General features: G+C 42.0%; 2 protein-coding genes across 4 annotated transcripts in view; one reads left to right on the top strand and one right to left on the bottom strand.

Moving 5' to 3' along the window:
- LOC112563505 (phosphatidylinositol 4-kinase type 2-alpha-like) overlaps positions 1 to 9,406 on the top strand; it is a 17,451-nt gene extending 8,045 nt beyond the window's left edge. For both annotated transcript variants that reach the window (XM_025237432.1, XM_025237433.1), the window contains exons 5-9: positions 75 to 157; positions 1,879 to 1,978; positions 3,233 to 3,366; positions 3,816 to 3,875; positions 4,415 to 9,406. In XM_025237432.1, the coding sequence (XP_025093217.1) occupies positions 75 to 157; positions 1,879 to 1,978; positions 3,233 to 3,366; positions 3,816 to 3,875; positions 4,415 to 4,570 (533 nt within the window). In that variant the 3' untranslated portion in view covers positions 4,571 to 9,406. The remainder of the gene's footprint in view (positions 1 to 74; positions 158 to 1,878; positions 1,979 to 3,232; positions 3,367 to 3,815; positions 3,876 to 4,414) is intronic.
- LOC112563507 (proline-rich protein 14-like) lies at positions 8,813 to 22,014 on the bottom strand. 2 transcript variants are annotated; one of them, XM_025237435.1, is made up of 3 exons: positions 21,339 to 22,014; positions 10,984 to 11,282; positions 8,813 to 10,505 (listed from the first exon to the last, which is right to left on the bottom strand). In XM_025237435.1, exons 2-3 carry the CDS (start codon positions 11,221 to 11,223, stop codon positions 9,882 to 9,884), a joined length of 864 nt encoding a protein of 287 aa, XP_025093220.1. In that variant the 5' UTR covers positions 11,224 to 11,282; positions 21,339 to 22,014; the 3' UTR covers positions 8,813 to 9,881. The 2 variants fall into 2 exon arrangements, with proteins under 2 accessions (XP_025093220.1, XP_025093219.1); XM_025237434.1 differs by lacking the exon at positions 21,339 to 22,014 and adding an exon at positions 20,000 to 20,385.

The following is a 22,014-nucleotide window of genomic DNA, read 5'->3' as shown; positions in this document are numbered from 1 at the left end:
TTTTGGTGACATTGAGACATAGTGAGCTGGAATACTTATAATGTTCTTTGGGTTTTTTTCTTTTTTGGTGGCAGATAGAGGCAATGACAATTGGTTGATAAAGTATGAGACTGCATCAGCGGCTGCTGTTACTCCTGAGACAGAATCTACACGAGATGTAAGCTTGTTTAAATGTGTGTGGTGTCATCTGCACCCCTCTCCCCCCGTCCACCAACACCACGTGCACACATACGGGCATGCGCACACACACACTTACTCTTGGCCTTGTATTATGTTTTACTTCTGTGGGGAGGTGAAGGGGAAATTGAGATAATGGATTCATTTCAGTGAATCCTTGAGGACAATAATAATAAGCGAATGTTAAATATACCATACTGCTGTCATTATCTGATACACAGATGTAATGTTTTGTGTCTGTTTCAAGTCATTTGCTGCAATACCAATGAGGACATATGAATTCTAATTATGTGTTATAGTATTGTCAAGACATATCTGATACCGGGTGTCAGAATATTTGTTATGCAGATGATGTTTACTGGTATATCTGGAGTACAAATGTAGCTTATGTGTACGACTTTCAGAACATGTACAGTATGTGAGTGGTGTGTTTAGATTCTAATGTGTAAATGCCAAATTTATGGGTAAAATTTGGGTCACAGGAACACAGATTTTCAGTTTTTAAATTTGTCAGACTCTGACTTTTGATCTTTTCTTCCTTTTTTGGAGGATGGGGATGAGGTTTTCATTTGTTAGAATATGAAATCTGTAGTTGAATTCAAATTTAGTTTTTGATAATTGTCACAGCCAAACCAGAAAGTTGCTTTACTGGTCTTAATTTTAAATATGCACAATTTTTTCCTGATTACCAAAATGAATGTGCTGTGGCAATTTCCTTCCACACACTACTCTTATTTTTGGAGTTTTTAAACTTGGCGAAATATGTCTACTTAACATGATTGAGGTCTGCCCTTCCATGTTTGTGCCACCAGCTGCAGGCAGTTCTGTGCAAGATGATTCTGATCAAATTAATTCCTGTGAAAATTCTTTTTTTTAGCAAAATTGTCAGTTTATTCTAACAAGCCTTGGGTGACGAAAACAAAGAAAGTCTGGAAGGGAATAAAACTGATGAGTGGGAATGGGGGCAAGAAGGGAGATAATTCTGATCAGAGCTCTGAGGATGCAGATAAACTGAATACATTCTACTCACCGTTTTGACTAGAATGTTACAGAAGAAAGATACAAGCTGAGGGAGAATCGAAGGGAAAGTGAAGTTGTTTTTGTTTTTTTTTAAATAATAGTATAGAGGAGGAGCTTTATTAGGTGCACGCTTATGAAGGAACCGGTCTTAAAAAAAAAGAGTTCCAACCATTATTTTTTTATATAGACTTTTTAATTGATGTCATTCTTGCTTCTTTTTACTTCTTTTTGCCTTTCGTTGGTTGAACCATTCTTTCCAGCCTTAATGTAAAAGTTTGACCTTTACAGATGTTGGCCTCCTATTTTAAAGTGTTCAAAGTGTGTCAGTTTTATGTGTACAGGACATTAGATGAATTTCACTTTTTGTTTGTTCAAATGCATTAAATATTTTCATAAAGATTATTTCCAGATGCTTTTTATTATGTCAGTTAATTAATTCAGAAAGAGAATGATAAACATATTTATTGCCTTTGTGTAGTATTTTCCTTTCTCCAAATTTTCCTGCTTGGAAAGCAGCATGTCTTCAGAGGTAAACCACCCTAAAAACATCTTCTTGCCATCATTTCAGTTTGAATATTTTATTGCCTAAAGATTTTTGAAAGATTTTCGTTAATCTCTATGGGGTGCGGGGAACCAGTTGAAATTATGATAGAACAACAGCAAGAAATCTGTGTTTTGCAGGATGGTGACTGGAGCATTGTGAGCAATCCTGAAATATCCATAGCCGCCATAGACAATGGTCTAGCCTTTCCATTCAAGCACCCAGATGAGTGGAGAGCCTGTATGTTTGACTTAGTTGCTATTTTTGTAACATTTTTATTAAAAAGAAATATAATGTCCCCCATAACCGTTTATTGTAGGAAAAAGTTTACCAAGGAGATAGCTGTATAGATTATAGATTGTTTCTAAAGAGTGCCTTGCATTGATATGTTATGTACACAGGTGATTCTTGGTTCTTTACTGCTGTTGATCAAGGCAGCACATTGTAGACACATAATAATAATGTGTACTTGTAACACACAGCATCATTACCAAGATAGATCACAATCTCTGTGTAGACCAGTAATGATAAATTAAAGGTAATAGACAGTGGACAGTGAGACATGCATAGGCACAATGAGCAACATAAAGATGAAGTAAAAGAGTAGAATGTAAAGAAATAGATGAAGGTATATAGGTACTGCAAACAGTGTAAGATGGAGCCCTTACATGATGGTTAACATGACATTATTACAAGGGAGTGAGAAGTAGTAATTCAGGGATAGTACTTTGTGCACAGATATTTTTTTAGAGAATATTTGAGTGTCCGAGTGGCAAATGTGATGTGGAAAAGAGTTCCACTGCTTGGCGGCACAGAGGGAGAATGTCTGCATGTGACTGTTTTTGTAGGAGGGAGGATAGAATGTGGGAGTCTGATAAGGAGTGAAGGTTTCGGGCAGGAGTGTGGACAGAAAAGATTTTAATAAAGTAGTGGGAGGAGGAGCCTTCAAAGAATTCATATCGTAGAGTTGAAAGCTTGTAGTCTATTGTAGCTTTAACTGGTAGCCAATGAAGAGAGTAAAGTGATGTGACATGTTCACATTTGTGAGTCCGGAAAACAAGATGAGAAGCTGAGTTCTGGACTTTCTGGAGCTTATGAATGAGGTATTGTGGACAGCCAGCAAGAATTGAGTTGCAATAGTCTAGTTTAGACACAACAAATGAGCAGATGAGAACTTTGGTGGTTGAGATGGACAATATGGCAAATGAAGCCAATCTTCCGGAGCTCATAGTACACAGGACAACAGATGTGAGAAACTCTTGATGGCCAGCATGCTGTTATTAATGATCACTTGAGATTTTGTATGTTATTTGTTTATCAGAGTTTTTTTTTTCATGAGAGGCAGAATGGAAGCTGTTTTGAAAAAAAATGTATGTATTGACTGAGCCATGCATACTCTGCCCTATAGTGTAAAATACGTTGTTAACAATTTATCCTTGCTTTCACTTACTTATTCTTCTCTCTCCCTTTCCACCTCCCATTTTTTTTTCTCAGACCCCTACCACTGGGCATGGCTACCACAGGCCAAGGTACCATTCTCAACTGATACTCAGGAGCAGATTCTGCCCCTTCTGAGCGACATGAATTTTGTGCAAGATATGTGTGATGACCTGTATGATCTTTTCAAGGTATTATTATTAAGATGGAGAACAGAATTTTCCATACATTTTGAGACATTAATGATTTTCATATTGAAAACTAAAGGGGAGGGAGATGGTGGGCTTAAAAACTGTGGGCCTTTCTGATATCTAACGAACAACCAAGGGTATCACAATTGGTATGGAAAACTGTGAGCCTTTCTGATATCTCACATATAGCCGAGGGTATTACTAAAAAAAGTAAAGGGCCATAGTAAAAAACAAAAATTGGTGGATTAGGTAGAGTTAATGATAGGGTTAATTGTATTGCTGACCAACATGAACAATTTTTGTAGTTAACTATTTTGTTGGGCAAAATATTGGGAGCGTAGACCAGAACTGCAGTAAACTGATTTAAAAATCCTGTAGTGGGCTACTGCTTTCTAACTCCTTGCATAGTTGTGATGGTAACTCCCACCCCCAACTTTTTTTTAATACAGCACGACAAGGGCTTTGATCGGCACACCTTTGAGAGGCAGATGTCAGTGATGCGAGGACAGGTAAGCATCCATTTAGTAAGGTAGGGACATTATGAGTGAACAAGAAATGGGTTTAAGATGCTTTGGATTAAAACTGCGTCAAGTTGATTGATTAATTTCCAATCATTACTTTCTAATAGACTGAAAGATGCATGGTATGGTGTAAGAATATTGTTGTTGCAAATCCTTTTACAGCTTTGTACTTCAGGAGTTCTCCAAACAGTGAAAATCATCTTTTGTTTACTCAGTTACATAGAGCAATTGTTGACATGCCACTCAAGTTTGGTGTCCTAAAAAACACGATACGTACAGCATCTAATGCACACTTTTCTATGGACAGCATTTTTTTAAAACTCCTGTTCTGGTGTGCCTGCATGATATGCTATAGTCCTGTTGTGTTTAACAGTAGGTGCAAATTAAAATTTGGCCGCCTGCTTAATGAAATCCCCATTCAGGCAAGCTCATTTTATAACATTTTATAACAGATAAACATTACTCATCATTGCAGATTGGGTCACTCCAAATTCTTGATTATTTCGTCATTTATTTGATTTCTGCAGATTTTAAACTTAACCCAGGCATTGAAGGATGGGCGGTCTCCAGTTCAGCTGGTCCAGATGCCTGTTGTGACAGTAGAGCGGAGCCGAATGCGACAAGATACGGACATTTTTACACAAAGTTTTTCTCATCGGGCACCTTTCTTTTCTTGGTGCTAATAGTTGCTCTTCTGGTTAAAGACTGCTGTAAACTGGTCCTGGTATCCATGCAAATAGTTTGGAGCAGAGTGAAATGTGGGACGCTGGTCAGCTCTGTCCATTAGCTCCTCTGCCTGTTGGCATCAGACAGCAGAAAATGCCACCTAAAGAATTGCACAGCCTAAGCCATATCTTCCTGTGAAAGCAAGAAAACAATCACATAATGACGAGAAGATGAGGTGCTGCTTTTGTAACTCAGTTGCTAATTGCGTTTCTGTGAGGGCTCCGCATTAATCCCAATTTTGGTTTGGTGGATGCTGTTATCTCTGTATTGCTGGGAACAACATCTCTTTTTCTGTCATGCGCTAGTGCATGTCAGGTGCTTTCAATAAGCGAATGGGGAAGAGGAGTTAACATTGAATGAAAAAGAAAACCCCTTGAAACAGCCATTCATTGCAGACTGGTTTGGGATAATTTATTTTCACTGTAATTTTGGTTGTATTTTCCTTTTGACCTATACCATTCATTGAGAATGTCCAGAGCGAAATGTTCAATTGCTCTCCATGCAGACGATATTTTTGAGTGTTGGTTTCCAGAATCTAGTCAGCTGCAAATCTGTTAATCATTATATGATCCTTTCTTTTCTTTTCTTGTCTTTTTTTTCATATGGGCTTTGTTTATACATGACCTGGAGCCTTGTGAGCTCATGTCTGTTGTGCTATATTTGCACTCATTCCCGCAGGAATTTACTTCATTGTCTTGAACCCCTTTGCCCTAGATTGGTAGGTAGTGAGGAATAGGTTATGCTGAATCTGCATTGGTGCTTCAGATCACCAATAAGTGACATCCCCACACACATTTGTCATTATAGGGAACTTAACAGGTGCAGATCTAAGTGTAACCACATATACAAACCAGGAGGTCCCCGGTCTGTTCAAAAAGCTGATTTATAAATAAATTTCATAAAATAATTGAGCTCGTGGTTGTTGTAGCTGATAAGTGGGGTTAGATCCCCTCCCGCTTCCCCCCATCTACGTCAACCCCCTTAAACTAACCCTATCACCACCATCACCCTCACCCAACCCAAAACTTAAGCAAAAACCCCTAAATAAATGTCCTTCTGGGCTACCAGTTGGGTTATTGTGAAACATTACTGGTAGTCTCACTATGACTACAGCAGCATTTCTGTGGTGTTCACCTCTAACTTAGAAAGCTAGGAGTGAAAGTAGTCACCCTTTGAGATCACACTGGAAAGTTGTGAATGTCATTTTGAGGGCTTCATATGGAAAAACACTTTAGATAATTTGGTGTTCTTGTGAAAATGGCTGGTGTGCTTTAAAGCATAAAAAAGTCTTTTTAACTGAAGGCTGAACGTTATTTGGAGGGGAACATCTGTTGCCACTCAGATCAGAGCCAGTAGGTCAGCTAACGGTGCCACATTATGAAGTCTTGTTTTCATAATGTATTTGCTATCATCAGCTTCTACTTATTGTGTAGAGTCACAGATCTTTTTAATGCAAAACATAAGATTTACCACTCTGTGAGCCTGTGATTCTGAAAATCCCAGCCTTTTTGTCTATGGGGTTTGGTCCACCAAATGATGTACAAATAGTTCTAAATACATTTTGGGGATACATCTGTGTATGTTAAGATTCTGTAATTCTGTTTGTGTCATTTTCATTTTGAGAGGGAAGGCACTTAAAATTTCAACTATTTATATTTTGATTTATTCTAAATAAAAGTTTAAAACCTTCTGCAGTAGTTTGCTCCACTTGTGAAATCGCAAGTTCAGTCAGCATAATAATGTGTATCTACGCTGTGCGGATAGGACTCATGCTGTCTGTCTTGTGAAATAATGTTTGGGCTCTTACTAAGAACATCAGTAAATACATACTGGTGTAATAGCTGCGACTTCTGAGGAACTCTCAACTCCCATTAATGATCATTGAAATGATTGATACAATTGTGAACTCCATTCACATTGGTAACTGGTATTCCTGCCTGCCTGTGCATTGCCTTATTTTCTCTACCTTTGGCCAAAACCTCTACACAACTAGTACTTTGGGTCTGTTGATCTTTGTGGATGATCTTAGGTCAATATAAGCATGTATTTTGTTTTAGATGGAAACATGAGTTAAGGAATTGGCTCAGTTACAATTAATGTTGGTTTCTGTATTCCATTATTATAACATACCTGTAACCAGTTTTGACAGTTCAATAAAGGTAAAGGCTATTTTGCTTTTTGCTTTTGTATTGTATCAATCAGCAAAGTGGGTAGTGGGGGGGGGGATTTCACTCTGCTCACAGTCATATATTTTTGATTAATGTATTGTCAGTTTGGAAAATTAAACATGTATTTTAATTTGTATGGACGCCATGTCTACAAACCCAGAAAAATTCAGCCTTGACAAGAAAAGTTGGAGGGGTTTGCAATTTTAGCTCTCCTTAAAATCAGTATATAATAGTGCTTTCAGAGAAGTATTACTATCTAATAATGGTAAAGACTATGATGATAACGATTTTGGACCCCTTATCAAATAACTTTGTCCAGAAGTCCCATTTTATGTACAGTGGCTGTGTATTTTTGTAAAGTTTTATAACTGTGCTTTCCAACTTATCATTTTCAGTAACCAATTTCATTTCTACAGTAGTCTATCAATATGGGAAAGCAGTTTTTTTTTTTGGCTTGTTTTTTGTATACAGGTACGGTGGCCACTAAGGGAACAGATGATAACAAAAGATTCTGGAATGATCAATGTTCTTTCAGTCAATATTAGAGTGTTGTACACTGAACATTCGTAAGGGTATAGAGATTTCACTTGTGCTAAAAGGTGGCTTAGTTAGGTATGAAAAAGTTATATTTATTCTTTAAAATATCTGTGGCTTCAACCAGTATGCTAAATTGACTAGTTGTGGACAGCGTATGGTGCAAACAGAGCAAATGTGTATTATTTTTCTTTATGTGTGAAAAGATTGAGCAGTCAGATAGTGTTTGTGCTGTGTGAAAGAGACATTCAGTTGGCAAAACATGCAATTCAAGATTGTATAGCTGCCTTCATGGTAATTGTTTACCTCCAGAGCTGTATATTTTCGTTCATTGAGATTGTTAATGTTTGAGTTTTGAAGTTTGATCTTACCACTGGGTATATGTTACATTCCATGTTTTCCAGATTGGAAAGATGTGATCCAGCCCAGGGCTGTATTTTGTACCTGTGTCACGTATCGATCTATTTGTTTACTAAAGTAATTCATGCAACACTAAGATACTTGTCCTGCTACCATGTCATATCCTGGTGATGGGAATTCAGTCACTACTCTTTTTTTATCATGTTAACAGTTGCAAATATTAAGAAAATGACATTCATTGTTCATTGGTGGGCTTAAGTTCAGTTCTCAAAATAAAAAAGCAGCACTTAGGAAGTTGTAGTTTATACCATCTTTATGAAGATAAAAAGGTAAAAGAAAATTTTTTTGTTAAGTATAGTACTCTTACTTCTCCCATCTCTTTTCAACATTCTAAAAATGGCTTTAGAATACACTGGACTTTTTTTTAAAAAAAAACTTCACTTTGTCCTTCAGTGGGCGCGTGCACATACAGCCTGACTAGCACAGTGACTGGGAATTGCTTTTTACTCGCCATTACTGAGGAATCAAGGAGAGAATGAAATACGTGTAGAGTTAAAGATGAAAACAATGTGGGAAACAATAAGGGAAAGCTATATCCACAGTGTCTCAACAAGGTTCAGTTGGAAATAGGAGAACCTAGTTTTCTCAGTTAACAAGAAGGGAACCTTACTAAACATAGGTAGTTTTTCTTTGTTTTGAGGTTTCTGAACAAATTGACTAAAAGTTACAGTTTGATGAGAAATGGTTGTAATGTTATATTTGCTGAAAATGACACCAAAAGGAATTTCTAGATTTATTGCTTAGGTTAGGCCTGGTTCGTTGTTGCGTATTTAGGCTATTGAAAATTTTTGTTATGCAGTTGATAATCCAGCTACTGTGAAGGGTTGAGTGTTAAAGTAACAGTTTTAATTATCATCAGAAAAGACAAAAAAGTGACTTCAGGATGTATAAAATTACATTTGTTTAACTGTTGTAGCGTACTGTGTTTAAATTTCTTAAAAAGAGGCATTTCTTTAAAGATTGTGGGTATTTGCAAGGGGTGTCATCTCTGCCAGACTTTTAAAGAACACCCACTGTCGTTTGTGATGGAACATCTTGTATATGCTTGACCAAGTCCTCTTCTTTTTTTTTTCTCCATCTGTCTGTTTGCTGATCATGGTGTCTGGTCTTGGATGCATCGTGAATTTTGATTTATTAAAGACTTTTGGGAAACATTTTATAAACACACCTGAGTATCCATAACAGGTATACAGCTGACAAGTGACAGTCGAGTAAAAAATCAGATCCGATAATCATTGTGATTCTGTTTTCTGGGTTTGTATTTTTTTATTTTGATCTCTTAACTTTGTGCTATTGTGCATTTTCTCATGGAAATGACTGCAGATACCTGTGATTAGTTGTGTAGATGGGAAAATGGAGGCAAGGAGTGGGAGAGGGGATGGTTGTAAAAAGAAATTTAAGACAAGATTTGGCCACAAGACCTACGCTTGCATAGTAATGATGGCGGTGGTTCCACCTACCCCTTCGTGTTTTTTTTTCTCCTTTTTGTACGGGAGGGAGTGCTACGTAATGTATAAAATTTATAGTTTTTGTCTTCCTCTGTGATAAATGAACGTTGGGGCATGTCAAACGAGGTTATTGATTGATTTTTTGTGGGGAGTTGCTGATATAGGAGTGTGTTCTGATTTTGAATGAAATGGCTGCAGTTGCTGAAATAAAAAGCCGTTTTGATTTGCACTTTTTGGTTTGCTTTTAGGGAGCTACATATTTTTTTTAATGATAGTAAAATGACAGACAATATACTTAAATACATTGTATTTATTGTAATAATATCAATTATCCAGCCCCTTTCAAGAGGATACTGACTACCAAAGAAACAGTTTGTTCAAGTCTTATTACCAAGTTTCGACATTTAATTCACAGGGAACCTTCTCTCGTCTTCTCGCATTTTTGTCTTTCAGAATCTCAGGAATACCCTGTACTTAAAATTGAGGGCGAGGTAAGAGGAAGGACCTTACCCTGACGCCCGTGTCACCATAGCAACTCGCCGCGGGCCCAGCATTTTGTTGGCAATGGCGACATTTTCTGTTCTTTTCGAGTGGTGGCATCTCCCAGGTGGAAGGAAAGTTAAAAGTGGTCGTTCCTCACCCACCCCTCTGCCTTACCGTGTATCACCCTCTAGCTAACAACCGTAGTGCTGCAGATGTCAGGAGCCCAGGTGGGAGCCGTACACAAAAGCGTTATCGCCCTTCGATGATCGGAGTTGCAGGCCGCGAAGTCTGTGAGGTGCAGGACTGTGTTCCGAGGAGGGAACAGTTCTTGCGTCACAGTTGACCGTTGGTGACAGGTCTCCATTTGACACCACTGAACGTTGCGACTTGCCTGAGGGAGTCTCCTGGGCAAGACCAACGTGTGTCGCAGAAACGACGACGCTATTTCCGGGATTACTTTTCTGGCGGCGGACTGATGTGGGCGTCCGCTGCTCTTCTGGTCGTCCTTCACTTCTGTCTGTCACAGTCGCAGTGCGCGCGCTACTTTCGCTGCTTCCATCGGCCGGGTGCTTCGGGGTGGGCGTGGTAAGCGCAGATAACTGTCGCGGTCGGGGGAGGCGAGTTCTGGCAGCAGTGCCATTAACAGAAGAAGGGGAGTCGCCGTTCCTGCTACTGACTTCGGGCGAACGAGGGCTCAGACGGTCTGGCGAACGCCACTGGAAGCTGTCGCGATATGTAGTGAGAGAGGGAACCCCGCCGAGGTCGTCTGTAGGTCCCGACATTTCGAGGTTAAGGCCATAAAATCTGCGCGACAGGATATCTGGGGGCTGAAAGTCCTCCTGCCCACAAACACCACATTTTGGTTGTTAGACATGAAGATAGCATGCTCGTACATGATTTCAAATACGTTAGAATAAGGTATTTAAAAAAATAAAGAAAATGTACCCCACAAAGAATCAGTTGATGTATTACAGCGCCAAAGAAAACAGTAATCGGCCTGTTCGTGCATTGATGTCTAAGTGACAAGAGTTAAATCACTTTGTTGTACAAACAGTATGTTTGGGTGTGGTGTTAGGAGTGAACATATCAACTTAAAGATAACAACTATCGTACTGGGTCAGAAAAGGAAGGAGGGATGTTGGTGAAATGTAGGAAAGCCGGAGAAAGCCATCTACAGATGCCTTAACATCCCTGACCCTTACAACTCTTGACTAAAGTGAGGACAAGCGAATATCTGACCACTCCGTTATCAGACCGCCCCCGTGCTGGGACAAGGTGTGCAGTCTGATAACTTGTGGTATGTGACAGTAACTTTACCTGGTAGGTGGACAACCCACTGGCCAGGCCGTCGCTCCACCTCCTATCTTTCGTTCTGGGAGCACGAAAAGACAGCGACCTGCCCAGAGGCGTGGACAGAGAGCGCCTGGCTGCTGGGCGTGGCACGCTTGCACTCAGCTTGGCATCCAGGGCGGAGCTTCGGCTAGTGGGCGTGACCTCGAGCTGTTTACTAGGCGTGGCTGAGCCTGATCTTTGCGGTTGAGATGGCGGCGTGATCATGGCCGACAATGGGCGTGGTTTCCTGACTTTCTTAGTGACGGCTGTGTGAGTAGCTGGTGCTGGAACATTAGAAACAACACACACCATTGTCAATATTAACATTCTTTACAAGAGAACGTGTATGTGTGGTAGAGCCTTCAGCCCCTCCACAATTTTACATTCAAACTTAGTTTGTGCTGAAGCCAAGGTAAGTGATTAAATGTAATTCAGTCCGACAAGAACTAGCTTCTACATCTCGGTTTCAAATCAGCAAGACATGGTCATGTAAACCATTTATTGACACCTCCCGCGCTGAATTTGTTCAGGCTTGATACCCACACGAGTTCCTGGTGCGGGATAGAGACCACTGTTCATGCGCTTCGAAGTCCAAAAGTAGAGTTGAATGCCATGCCTCCTCGTTGATGCAGCTTTGCTAAAATATTGCTTAGCTATAACGAAAGCTTTGAATACAAATGAGGAGTTTGTATGGGAAGGATTGAAAGAGGTGGAGGTATAAAATGTATAAAATCTAGCCTGCTAATCCAAGTCTATTAATGATGTGGTCACGTACGGCAGACCTTATCTCGTACTTATTTTCTCTTTCTGTGAAGCTTGTGAATACGCAACTTGTCATAGACGGAGAAAGGAAAGGTGGAAAGTTTCGGGGTGGCAAAGACAGCGAGACGGAAAGGGAGAAAAATCGACTCGGCGACCACACCGCCGCCTTACTGTGACGTTGCAGCAGTTGTTTCCCTTGTTCATGAATTAGCGGCGACCCATGTTGGTGACGAGCACGAGTCATACATGCATTCTCTAGTACTCTGATTCATCCGCTTTGGGGAGACCAAAGATGATTTATTATAAAGATCGTTCACTCGGTCTATTTCCTTTATTCTGGAAAGCGGTTATCTCCCTTAGCTGTAAAGTCCTTGGGGATACTCAAGTAACATCACGGACACATTCGATTTGCTCCTGCTAATAAAATTTCGAGCACTGAAAAATCTGTCGGCGAGCAAACTCAGAGACAAATGATATCCAGGCTCTAAAACCTGTGTAAACTCCGCGATGTGAGACGAATGTCATTAACGCAATTCAATAAAAACAATTTGCTGTCGAATGTAAAAATATCACATCTGGGACCCGTCTGTTCCATATGCTACTTTCATCAGAAACAAATATACCCTTTATAAAATAGCTTTGTATTACAACACAACTTTATTAGTCCACAAGTGCAATGACTGTGTCGTAGATGAAATAAACTTTTTACTTCCCGAGGTGTGTAGGGAGAGGGCTCCTGTGCGTTTGCGTGTTATTTCACACAGGTTTACCCTTACACACAAAAAAGCCTAAATATACATTTATACCTTGGAAGATTTGCGTTAAACGACGAAACGAAGATGGACAACTGAAGCGTGAATACGCGGGTGTGTATTACCGCCTGCAACCGCAAACGTCTGTCGGGAATTGCTTCTGTATAAATTGCAGTGTGGTTATATAAAGTCTGCTCACCTTTACAATATAATTAACAATATGCTCATCCAGTCACATACGGATACATGCTTGTGCTAAGAGACAGACATACAGACGAGTACTGACAAAGCTAGCATGAAAACCCTGAACTTGCATAAAAGTCGAAAAACGTTTTTCATTTCTTGTTACTCAAGGAACGACTTCACGCTTGGCTGTCTGCGTGTAGCACAGTCGGGTGCAGGCAAAGATGACTAACACTAATCGGATAGAGTATGCCAGGGTAACGAGGTTTTAATGACACCATTTATCTTCGGCTCGCTTCCATGGGACTTTAGTGACCTTTTTTAAAAAAATAACTGTGCGGATTTTCAAAAAACTTATGCCTAGCAGATGTACTGGCATTCGTGTTTATCTACCCGCCTGCAAGTAGGATCATTGACTTGTGGAAAATCCGCGCAATATTTTTTTTGATAGGTCACCAAGGAAAGGAAACTGCGGAAAAGACTGGATAAGGTCTCAACATCTTAATACACAAGTAAGAGGTAGTCCTAACATGTTCCACACTTCCTTCCCCGCCCTTCCCTTGTGTGTGTATGTCATCTCAAAGTGGCCGCTGTTTCAACTACCTCCATTTTTTTTTTAAGAATAAACATTAGTTTGTCGTTTTATTTATCTTCTGTGTCTTTATTTACCTTCTTCGTTGTTTTCATAGTGTAGGCAGCTTAGCGGCTTGATTACAAATACATCGAGGGACAAGGGTTTGGATCCCGCCTCCGTGTACGTTTATTTGTATGTGGAACCTATTTACATACATTCATTTCCTCCCCCAATGGATCGCTGACTCGGGTCACGTGACCTAGAAAAGCCCTAGCGCTGGCACGAGAGCCCAACCACATTCACAATCGTTTGCGAATACAGATAAACACAAGTTTTCTGTTGAAATGTTGCTGACGGCCAGAAGATAAGCATCTGACTACACCGATACATGTTCATTTAGTCTTTGAATTTCAGTTAAGTAACTGACATCGACAGAATAATTTAATTATTTATTCCATGAGTTAAAAAATATCAGCTAGGTCTAGCAAACGTTCACGCATCCATGCTTGTCTACCAGCCTACCCGTTTCACTCAAAAGGGTACCTTACGGTAACATGGAGCTCTCGGGTCAGAGGCGGACCTGACACTTATGATCCTAGCCTCAGCAAGGTACGATTTTGTAAGTGTCTGCTAATGATGACTATGCATCTGACATGCTTCTGGTTATTCCAGTGACAGCCTCTCTCTAGTACCAGTGACAGCCTCTCTCTAATACCAGTCACAGCCTCTCTCTAGTATCAGTCACAGCCTCTCTCTAGTACCAGTCACAACCTCTCTCTAGTACCAGTCACAACCTCTCTCTAGTACCAGTGACAACCTCTCAATTCACATGATGATATCTACATCTTTGGAGCCTGATTGTCGTATATATAAAGTCCAGCGCTCGTCTCGTTTTCGGGACTCGCAAATGTGAACATGTCACATCAATTCTTTGAAGGCTCCTCCACCCCCACTACTTTACTAAAATCTTGTCTGTCCACACTCCTGCCCGAACCTTGGCTCCTCACCAGACTCACATTTTATCTTCCCTCCCACAGACAGTCACAGACGTCCTCCCTTTGAGCTGCTAAGCAGTGGAACTCTCTTCCTCGTCACATTCACCCCTCGGACTACAAGGCTACATTCACACGCTCTGTGAACACATGTCTGTTCACTAAGTACTATCCCTGAATTACTATCTTAACTCCCTGGCAACACTGTCTGTCATGTTAACCATCATGCAACGACTCCATTTTACACTGTTTATAGAATCTACATCCCATCATACCTTCCTCCATTCCTTTACATTTTACTCGTGTACCTCTTTATGTTGTTCAGTGTGTCTGTACATACCTCACTGTCCACTGGCTGGACATTTATCTTATTTACTTTCATTTATCTTTATTGGTCTGCGGACAGTGTGATCTGTCTTGGTCGTGATGGTGCACTTTAGAAGTTATTATTATATAATGTAAATGTTTATTCGTATGGAAGATTTATATACTGCTCTACTTGCGTATGTGTCAGTGTGTGCGTGCGCGCGTCCATATGCCCATGTGTTTAAGTACGTATACGTCTATGTATGTATGTACGTGCATTTGTGTGTGCGTGCGTGCTTGTTTAAAATTACCCGCGTGCCTTTTTATTTTTTTCTTGGCTTGTCATTTCTGGCTTTTCCCGTCAAAGACGACGGTAAGTATCTGTGTAAGAGGTCCTCAGGTAGGTGTGAAAGTTCTAAATGAGTTTACTTTGCCGGTGACTGTACGCGTCCAACGCACCGAGTCACGTGCTTCCCCCCAGCAGCCCCGTGCTACCTCCCGTCGACCCACTGTTCGCCATCTGTTCTCTGCCCCACGAGCGAGCAGCCAACCTGCAGACATTGCGGCTTGGTTGCCTCCAAAGTATTTTATCGGCGACAAGTCGAGAATCTGCTTGCTAGTTCCTGTGGTCACGCGATCCTTAAAAGAAACAAATTAACAAAAAGTAAAAAAAAAAAATTGCCTGCACATTCCAGGCTGAACACTCATCGCTTGCTCTTGCTTCCCTATACAAGTCCTTATACATCCCGCGAGCAGACTGACCAGTGCTAGGCTCAGTGCTAGCAGAGTCTTTGAGTTTTGTGCCGAGTCAGCAAGAGGTAGCAAAATCGTTAAAAACCAGCGATAGTGCCAAGTAAAGGACAGATAGCCCCAGTAATTCTAATAACTTTGAACATTCTCAAAAAAATCTACAGTATACAGCCCGGAAAATAATTGTCTTTCTTTTTTTTTTTTTGGAGGGGGGGGGGGGGGAGAGGGAGAGAACACCCCAGAGAGAGGGAGGAAGGACACTCACACATACCTTGTTCAGAATGGCATTGCACTCTTTCAAAGGGTGTGTACCAACATAACAGTGAAAATAAAAACGGGGTACATAAGTTGTCACAATGTTCAGAATGCAGAAAGCCTTAGAATTAAAGATACACGTTCTCAGAGCATGATGATTGTGTGAGGCAAGCCACATAAAGAATAAATATTCAGTAGTTTCCTCAAAGTTTTCATGCAGGAAAAAACAATTTACAAACTGGATTTCATTCTCTTTATCTCGCTTAGGAAGGTGGAAATTACAGGTTTTCATGTATGGAAAGATCTACATTTACAAGGTAAATTACACATGTAAATATTGGGTCAATTGGCACGAACACTCAACCTCGCCAACATTTTTTTACTTCCTATGATTATCTCAATCATCTGCAGTCCGTTGCATTTCACACATCGTCACACACGGAACACACGTGACGTCGTCGTTGTACAGCTCGCCAAAATCTCCTGATCGTTGTAGATTATCCCCCCTCTGGCATGAAGAAGTTATGTAACCCTCGGGCTCAGCACAGAGTGATTTCCCCTGATATGCTCCTAATGATGACAACATACGATGAGTCATGTAACAGGTTCGTTAACGACTGCAGGGCTAAGCAACCGCTTTACGGCACAAGACCTGCTCTGCCAACTCGCAAAGTGATGATAAGGCTACCAGCGGCAGCTGTCTCCTCGATGACGTGTCCCGTTGTCTCCTGGGTCGCGATGAAGGCATCTGTCGCCGCAACGAGATGAACAAGACATAAATTTCATCATGTGTTTGTCTGCGCGTGCATGTGTGTGTGTGTGCGCATTTACAATACGTTGATTAAGTACACATTAATAATATGTAATGAAGTATGTATATGTAATGTATTCCTCTCTCTTTTAACACAGAAGTGTCTCAAGTCCAGTTTATTTTGACGAGGACAGTGCCCGCTCACTAAATGCCTTTCCTTCCTCATCCCTCATACGGGGTCAGGTATCCATTCGACAGCTCGAGAAAGTAAGTCGCGCGACTTACGGGTATCGACCCGACTAATCCACTTGTAATTAGGATTATGAAGTGTGAGTGCCACAAGCCTCTTGCAGTACCCGCTTACAAGGCTGTGACAGAATTATTTCTTGATTACACGTTAAACGCCAGCCACCTCTTGGGCCGGACAGTGGCGCCCACGGGTACATCTTTGCTTATTCCTCCGAGAGAGTTGACAAGACAAACCGCGCCGAGCCCCGTATCAGCCCGGATATGACGTAACAGCGTCCACACCACAACGACCTCTAAGGTCACTGGCATACAAGTTCAGTGTTGAAAGAGTTGAAAGGAGGGAGTGGAGCTGCACTGCTATTGACCTCCCAGTTTAAAGACGATCATTAGTATTTGTTGGGTCGAGTTCGACTTTCCGAAACTTTCCTACCAGTTCGTACGCGCGTCTTACTTAAGTGTAAGAAAATAAATGCCTACAGTCGTATTCTGTACACAGATGCAAATCAGATTCAGTGGAGCGGGCAGAAAGCCAAGTTGAATGCATTCTGTGTTAAATCCGGTCACAACACAGTCGACAGTCTGTCCTCATTCTTTTTGTTGCTCTGTTTGCTTGCAGGAACCAGCCTAGCATATCACCAAGCTCAGACACCTTACAACTTTCAAATGAGGTAGTGTACTATTTTATATTTACATCGACAGGACAGAAAATTGTAGAAAGAATGATAATGATGACTTTAGGGCAGCACGCCGGGCTCCTTATACACTGAACAAACTCCACGCCCGACCTCGTCTGAACATTAGCATCAGACTGAAGTCACTCAGCCGAGTCGTCTGGTGACAAACGTCATCAACAAATGCGTTTTTGAAATCTGACATACTTATTCGGGGAATAAAATATTAGCTTGGGGCCTGAGCAGACACGTGTGAGCGAAATATTCCTACAGGCACGATGCAGCCCAGTATTAAATGCGACGCACCTAAAGAAACAAATATTAAATGAGATATTCTCTGAGAAATCACCACAAAACGCGACATTGTAAAAACAAAAATACAGAATACAATCCTACGTCTTCAAGAAAGCACACTATACCATTCAATGTACAAATGTACAAACGTACAGCAGGAAATAAACTGCCAAACTCGTGACATCACGCATGTCCGTGTACACACCCCATTAACACTGGCTCAGCTCTCTAATTGGCTAAAGTCTTAAAATGTCAGCGAATCCATGAACACTTCTGATACCAGTGTTTTGGGGCCTTTTTAGATATAGTTGTACTTGTAGGCCATTATCTGTAAAACTGAGGATTATCTACATTAAAAGTTTAAGGAAATACCATCTAGAACTAGGCCCAGCGTATTCATTTGGGGAAGATGGGCTTTGTCGCGACAGCAGGACCTAAAGCTAAGCCCTTATTGCTGCAGTGCTCCACAAAGCCCTCCTACAGCTTAAAGGTTCACAAACACAATGCACTTGTGTAGACCTTTAAAACCGCCAGACACCAATAAGCAGTGCTCAGCACAACAGACAAAGGTGTTCGTTTGGTGCAACGAAGCAAATCACAGTCTCCACACCCTCCGACCTCAGTCCCCTCCTTCTCGGCACTCCTTATTTTATGCTGAGGCCACGAGATGTTTGCTTCTCTCTAAACAGCGGGTCAGGTAGCCTAGTGACACGAAGCCTTTACACAGAAAAATTGTATGTAAAAACGTTTTACGATAAGTATTTGCTGATTGTGTGGCTGTCTAAGCCAATAGCTGACACTGACGGCAGCACATAATTCCCCCTCCCCCGTAATGTGTGTGTGTGACTATAAAAGCCACTGACTGTGTATGTGGGAGGGGGGCGTGGGTGGCCGGAAGGGGGTTGTTGTTTTTCCAGTGCAAAAGACACGGCACTTCAGACTTGTTTATGTCTTTGTCTAGCGAACGATATCCACTCTCTACAGGGTACTCAGTGTATCACCACAAGAACAGTTTAAGTAACAACACACACCTTAAAGAAATTATGGTAGTCATCGGACGTATTTCAGCGTGTGCACGTGTGTGTGTGTGCGCATGCGTGTATTTCTACATTACGTTTCGTAATTTCCCTCGCCTTTCTTAAAATTCGACTTTTCCCCCGAAGACTATTATCCTATGTATTCTCTGGCAGTCGTCGGTGACCTAAAAGAGAATCAGGTCGCCCCCATTCTCTCTCTACAACCTCCAGGCCACGGACAGCGCTTAGCCACGAGGACTGAAGGGCGGCAACTCCAACTTCCGGTAAAATAAGCGGAAGTAGCTTAGTCTTAAAATGTGACTACTACACGGACTGTGCGCCTTTCTTGGTTTGCTCGTCAATAAAGGGACACAGCTGGCCGTGCGGTGACACCAGACCTGGCAGAGGAAAGCTTGTAATTTAAATTAAGGATTATTTTCCCCTCAGACGAGAGCAACCTTTCAATGGGAGACCAGGGGCAGATGGCCAGGCTTGTGCACACCCTGCCCCAAACGCTGTTCGAACCCTTTTCTTTCATGACCTCACTCGTGCTTGTGGGAATCGCCGGAAATTTATGGCAGTTCCTATCAGAGCACGTGGCCCAGAACTATCGAACCTGCGCCTGCTATCAGACTTTTTTTTAAAGTCCACTATTAATGCTGGTTACTTGGGGAAACATCTCTGAGTTCACTAGTCAGTCATAGCTCAGTCGCTATCTAGTCTACTGAATGTTAACGGTCTAGTCTTACTTTCTGCTTCTGTCAGTCCGTGTGTGTGTGTGAAGTTGTGCACTTAATCGCTATTCGTCTCTCTCGTTAGAATAGATGTTAGAAATTTTCTTTCTCTCACTCTCACACACAAACCCAGTAGACCATGCACACATCTGTGCACACAACTGCATACACACAGACATGCACACAACTGCATTAAACTCCTCCTTACACAACATCAAGCATACAGAGATCTGCAGCTAACTTGATGCGAACATTTGCTTACTAACCTGAACTCAAGTTTTTACTTGGTAAATACTTGCAAGGTCTAATTTATTTGTGAAAAATAAATCGTCACAACTACAGACAGCAGTCTCAATAACCACATAACAACATAATAAATATAGCTGTAAACTGCCTGTCAATCGCACGCACACACACAGCAATAGATAAACAGGCACATCGAGAAATCTGTCAGCTCATCTCTCTTTTTCTAAAAACCTGTAGCCCTGAGGTTCACCATCCGGTCCCACTGGATGGCCTGACATTTGGATGTGATGGAGTAGCCCACCAACAGGTTCTAATCTCTGTCACCCAGTCTGACGAGATCAACAGACCCCAATACACTTTCCTCCACAAGCAACACTAGACAGTCAGCGACTTACAAACCAGTGATAAAACACGAGAGGCGTTCAGAGGACTGGCAAGTAAACAACAACAACAAAAATTACCGTACCTTTGGGTCCATACGTGGAGTCGGGATCCGTCATGGCTGTTTCGCAAAGGTGTGCTAGCCTCCGCTCTTGTTCCAACCCAAAACACGGAGTGTGAAACACGTGCTCCGAGAGTGCGATCACACAGCAACACACACAACAGCAACACACACACACACGCGCGCGCGCGCAGGGCGCGGCCTGACCTACACGTCTGTCGTTATCGACTCTGCCGCGGAGAGTGCAGCGACCCCCAGCGCGTGCCAAGGTCAGCGCGAGCCGTCTGTGTCTGCGGTGGAGAGTGGCTTGCTGGGACACGTTGCACCTGTCGTCGACTGGCGGCAGCTGAGCGAGGGTCGTGGACACATGGGTCACGTGCGACACTAGGAAGTGACGTCATGGACAAGATCAGCCAGGCGCGGTCTGTGATTTCACGAGCTCGCACACCTGGCATCTCTGAGCTTTGAGCGCGCATGTAACAAAGCACAGTCCCACGTGTCACTGCCAACTTTAAATTCAAAAATAGGGAAATATTTTAAAATATTAGTTTACATCTTGTAGACGAGCGATGCAGCCAATGAGCGGAAGTTTCACAGAGGATGTTTGACCTTGGGGAATTTGTTGTATATTAAAGGTATGTTGAGAAAGTGTATATTAACTGCGAAGTTTATTCAAAATATTTTAGATTTATGTTTATTACGCATGCGCATACGCTCTTCACTCCTCGCAATACACGGATATACTTGGTACTTGCAAGTAGGCTTTAGACACATACAGCCCCTCCCTCCAACTTGTGTGTGTGGAGTGACAGAGAGAGAGAGAAATTACACTTTTTGTACACGTCATGCCATGCTCTCGCCACTCGCACATCGGATCTCCAGCATGCTGTGTGAGGAAGAGCCGTGAAAAACAAATCCTCTTAATTGTTAACAATGCTATCTTTACCACCATCGTCCTCTTTACCATTACAGCAATAATAAGAAGTTTCATGGCTTCTAGTACCATCACTTTAACATCATCAACGTCGTTATCGTCATGGCTCAAGAACAGTAACAAAGAAAACAACAAAGATGAGAGAAAATTAGACAAGACTAAAACTGCTTTTTTTTAAACCCATCACAGATTAGACCTATCTGGGGTCCAACCCTTGCTGGGCCTCACAAACAAACCACGACGGACAACCTTGACTACTACCTCGTCTCTTGTTTTATCCCATCCATTCCTCTCTCCATCTTGACCACGTTGATCTTGGGACTATAAACCACCACAGCACTTACAGCACTTACCATTACTGCTAACACTAAATCACTGTTCCTCCTTTTCTGAAATATGTAAACAACACATGACTGCACTCTCACTGACCTGTCAAAGATGTTGACCCACACTCAGTCTCGTCAGGAGTGTCATGGCTTCCACCACCTTGGCTTTATCGTCTTCCACATCATTATAGTCATGGCTCGAGAAGACAAGGGGTTAATGTTCGCTCTGGCGTGTCAGACTGAGCACTGTTCAGCCTGCTGCTGGGACTGACGAGTACTTTTACCGGCCCGTCGCCATCACTTCCAGCAGCTGGGCCACTGGCTTCTGTTTCCTTTATCGTCTGCTCACTATCACGGCAGCACCACCAGAGCCCGAGCTCCAGTCTCCAACAAGCTGTGAACACCACCCCACCGCCTCAGCTCTGGGAAGAGGGTAGGAGGGTGGTGAGGGAGGGAGAAGACAATGGTTTCAGGCCTGCAGGCTAGCACTGGCTCACTGGCGATCGTACGGTGACGCACACCAATCTGCCCTCGCGCTTCGAGACTTTTTTTTTTGTTTGAGTGGGGTGGAACTTGCTTTGCACATTGGACCGACTTTTTCCACCACGACCAGGCTGTTTATCATTTCCGTCGTGTTAGTAAATGGAAGAACTTAGCCGAAACCTGAAGAAGGAACTAGTCTTGAGAAATGCTGACATTTGAGGGCTAACTGGGGTTACCAGTGGAAAACAATAGGAGGGGGAGACAACAATGCCATCATGTACCGAGCATCGACAGGA

This window comes from Pomacea canaliculata, linkage group LG5 (genome assembly GCF_003073045.1).
Source record: "Pomacea canaliculata isolate SZHN2017 linkage group LG5, ASM307304v1, whole genome shotgun sequence".
Taxonomy (NCBI): domain Eukaryota; kingdom Metazoa; phylum Mollusca; class Gastropoda; order Architaenioglossa; family Ampullariidae; genus Pomacea; species Pomacea canaliculata.
Note: the sequence above shows the minus strand (reverse complement) of the source record. Positions and strands in the feature narration are given on the sequence as shown.